The 3,038-nt window shown below is 65.1% G+C and overlaps 1 protein-coding gene across 1 annotated transcript in view; it reads left to right on the forward strand.

Moving 5' to 3' along the window:
* Positions 1 to 217: 217 nt before the first annotated feature.
* LOC102039966 (UDP-galactose translocator-like) overlaps positions 218 to 3,038 on the forward strand; it is a gene marked incomplete at its 5' end in the record, with an annotated part of 4,325 nt that continues 1,504 nt past the window's right edge. Inside the window, 3 exons of the mRNA XM_031065735.1 lie at positions 218 to 404; positions 1,755 to 1,906; positions 2,929 to 3,036. Of these exons, the coding sequence (XP_030921595.1) occupies positions 218 to 404; positions 1,755 to 1,906; positions 2,929 to 3,036 (447 nt within the window). The remainder of the gene's footprint in view (positions 405 to 1,754; positions 1,907 to 2,928; positions 3,037 to 3,038) is intronic.

The following is a 3,038-nucleotide window of genomic DNA, read 5'->3' on the forward strand; positions in this document are numbered from 1 at the left end:
CCGGGGGGCCGGGGCCGTGCCTGGGGGGCCCTGCTGGGGCTCAGCCCGGTGTCCCCCCACTCAGTGACCCCCAGTGTCCCCCCACAGTGTCCCAGCGGGTGAAGTTCGCCAGCCTGGCCGTGCTGGGGGTCACACCGGGGTGACACTGGGGCTCAGGGGGGCTCAGGGGGCTCAGCCCGGTGTCCCCGCCCCCCGGTGACCCGTCCCTGTCCCCGCTGCAGTGTCCCGGAAGGTGAAGTACGCCAGCCTGGGCGTGCTGGTGCTGCAGAACGCGTCGCTGGTGCTCAGCATCCGCTACGTGCGCACCCTGCCCGGGGAGAGGTTCCTGCCCACCACGGCCGTGGTGATGGCCGAGGCCATGAAGGGCAGCGCCTGCCTGCTGCTGCTGCTCATCCAGCACCGGGGTGAGACACTGGGGACATGGGGACACTGGGGACATGGGGACACTGGGGACATGGGGACACTGGGGACATGGGGACACTGGGGACATGGGGACACTGGGGACATGGGGACACTGGGGACATGGGGACACTGGGGACATGGGGACACTGGGGACATGGGGACACTGGGGACATGGGGACACTGGGGACATGGGGACACTGGGGACATGGGGACACTGGGGACATGGGGACACTGGGGACATGGGGACACTGGGGACATGGGGACACTGGGGACATGGGGACACTGGGGACATGGGGACACTGGGGACATGGGGACACTGGGGACATGGGGACACTGGGGACATGGGGACACTGGGGACATGGGGACACTGGGGACATGGGGACACTGGGGACATGGGGACACTGGGGACATGGGGACACTGGGGACATGGGGACACTGGGGACATGGGGACACTGGGGACATGGGGACACTGGGGACATGGGGACACTGGGGACATGGGGACACTGGGGACATGGGGACACTGGGGACATGGGGACACTGGGGACATGGGGACACTGGGGACATGGGGACACTGGGGACATGGGGACACTGGGGACATGGGGACACTGGGGACATGGGGACACTGGGGACATGGGGACACTGGGGACATGGGGACACTGGGGACATGGGGACACTGGGGACATGGGGACACTGGGGACATGGGGACACTGGGGACATGGGGACACTGGGGACATGGGGACACTGGGGACATGGGGACACTGGGGACATGGGGACACTGGGGACATGGGGACACTGGGGACATGGGGACACTGGGGACATGGGGACACTGGGGACATGGGGACACTGGGGACATGGGGACACTGGGGACATGGGGACACTGGGGACATGGGGACACTGGGGACATGGGGACACTGGGGACATGGGGACACTGGGGACATGGGGACACTGGGGACATGGGGACACTGGGGACATGGGGACACTGGGGACATGGGGACACTGGGGACATGGGGACACTGGGGACATGGGGACATTGGGGACATTGGGGCTGTGCCTGCTGCTGCTGCTCATCCAGCACCAGGGTCAGAGGGGACACTGGGGACAGCAGGGACACTGGGGACATTGAGGACACTGAGTTGAGCACAGGGTGGGCGGTGAGGACAGAAAGGGGACACGAGGGACCAGGAGGGGACTTGGCAGGGGTCACACAGTGAGAACACTGGGGACATTGGAGGGATGCAGGTGACAAGTGGCAGAGACCTGGGGGACACGAGGGGACGCGGGAGGCTCACGGGGGGGTGACAGGGACGGAGTGGCCGTGTCCGTGTCCCTGTCCCTGAGCCCTGTCCCCCCAGGCAGCGTCCGGCAGACGGCGGTGACGCTGCACGAGGCCGTGGTGGGACAGTTTGGGGACACGCTGCGCCTGGCTGTCCCCTCCCTCATCTACACCCTGCAGAACAACCTGCAGTACGTGGCCATCTCCAACCTGCCCGCCGCCACCTTCCAGGTGCCACACGGGGACAGGGACACGCGGGGAGGTGGCACATGGGAGGAGGTGGCACACGGGGGGAGGTGGCACATGGGGACAGCTGGCACACGAGGACAGATGGCACACAGGGGAAGGTGATGAGCTTGGGGACCGTCACCGTGTCGCTGTCCTTGTGACAGTCATAGTGTCCTTGTGCCGATGTACCTGTGACAGTCACAGTGTCCCTGTGCCCATGTCCCTGTGACATTCACGGTGTCCCTGTGACAGCCACGGTGTCCCTGTCCCCGTGTCCCTGTGTCAGTGTCCAGGGCCTTTGTCCCTGATGTCCCTGCTGGTGACAGTGTCTGTGTCCCTGTGCCCGTGTCCCTGTTCCCACCCCTGTCCCCTGTCCTGCAAGTGATCCTGTCCCCAGGTGACTGTGCCCCCCGTCCCTGTCCCCAGCTGACCCTGTCCCTGTCCCTGCTGTCCCCACAGGTGACGTACCAGCTGAAGAGGCTGTCCCTGTCCCCATGTCCCTGTCCCCAGTGACTGTTCTCAGTGACTGTCCCTGTTGCTATGTCCCTGTCCCCAGTGACTGTCCCTGACCCTAGTTGACCCTGTCCCTGTCCCTGCAGGCGACCTACCAGCTGAAGATCCTATCCCTGTCCCCCTGTCCCCAGCTGACTGTCCCACTGTCCTTGTCCCTAGGTAACCCTGTCCCCCTTGCTGTCCCCACAGGTGACGTACCAGCTGAATATCCTGTCCCTGTCCCCAGTGACTGTCCCTGTCCCTAGCTGTCCCTGTCCCTGTTCCCGCAGGTGACATACCAGCTGAAGATCCTGTCCCTGTCCCCAGTGACTCAGCTGACTGTCGGTGACTGTTCCTGTCCATCGCTGTCCCTGTCCCCGCAGGTGACATACCAGCTGAAGATCCTGTCCCTGTCCCCCTGTCCCCAGCTGACTGTCCCCCTTGCTGTCCCTGTCCCCGCAGGTGACATACCAGCTGAAGATCCTGTCCCTGTCCCCAGCTGACTGTCCCCCTTGCTGTCCCTGTCCCCGCAGGTGACGTACCAGCTGAAGATCCTGACCACGGCGCTGTTCTCGGTGCTGCTGCTGGGCACGGCGCTGTCGCGGCTGCAGTGGCTGTCGCTGGCGCTGCTCTTCGCGGGGGT

Source organism: Geospiza fortis, unplaced genomic scaffold (genome assembly GCF_000277835.1).
Source record: "Geospiza fortis unplaced genomic scaffold, GeoFor_1.0 scaffold2461, whole genome shotgun sequence".
Classification (NCBI taxonomy): Eukaryota; Metazoa; Chordata; class Aves; order Passeriformes; family Thraupidae; genus Geospiza; species Geospiza fortis.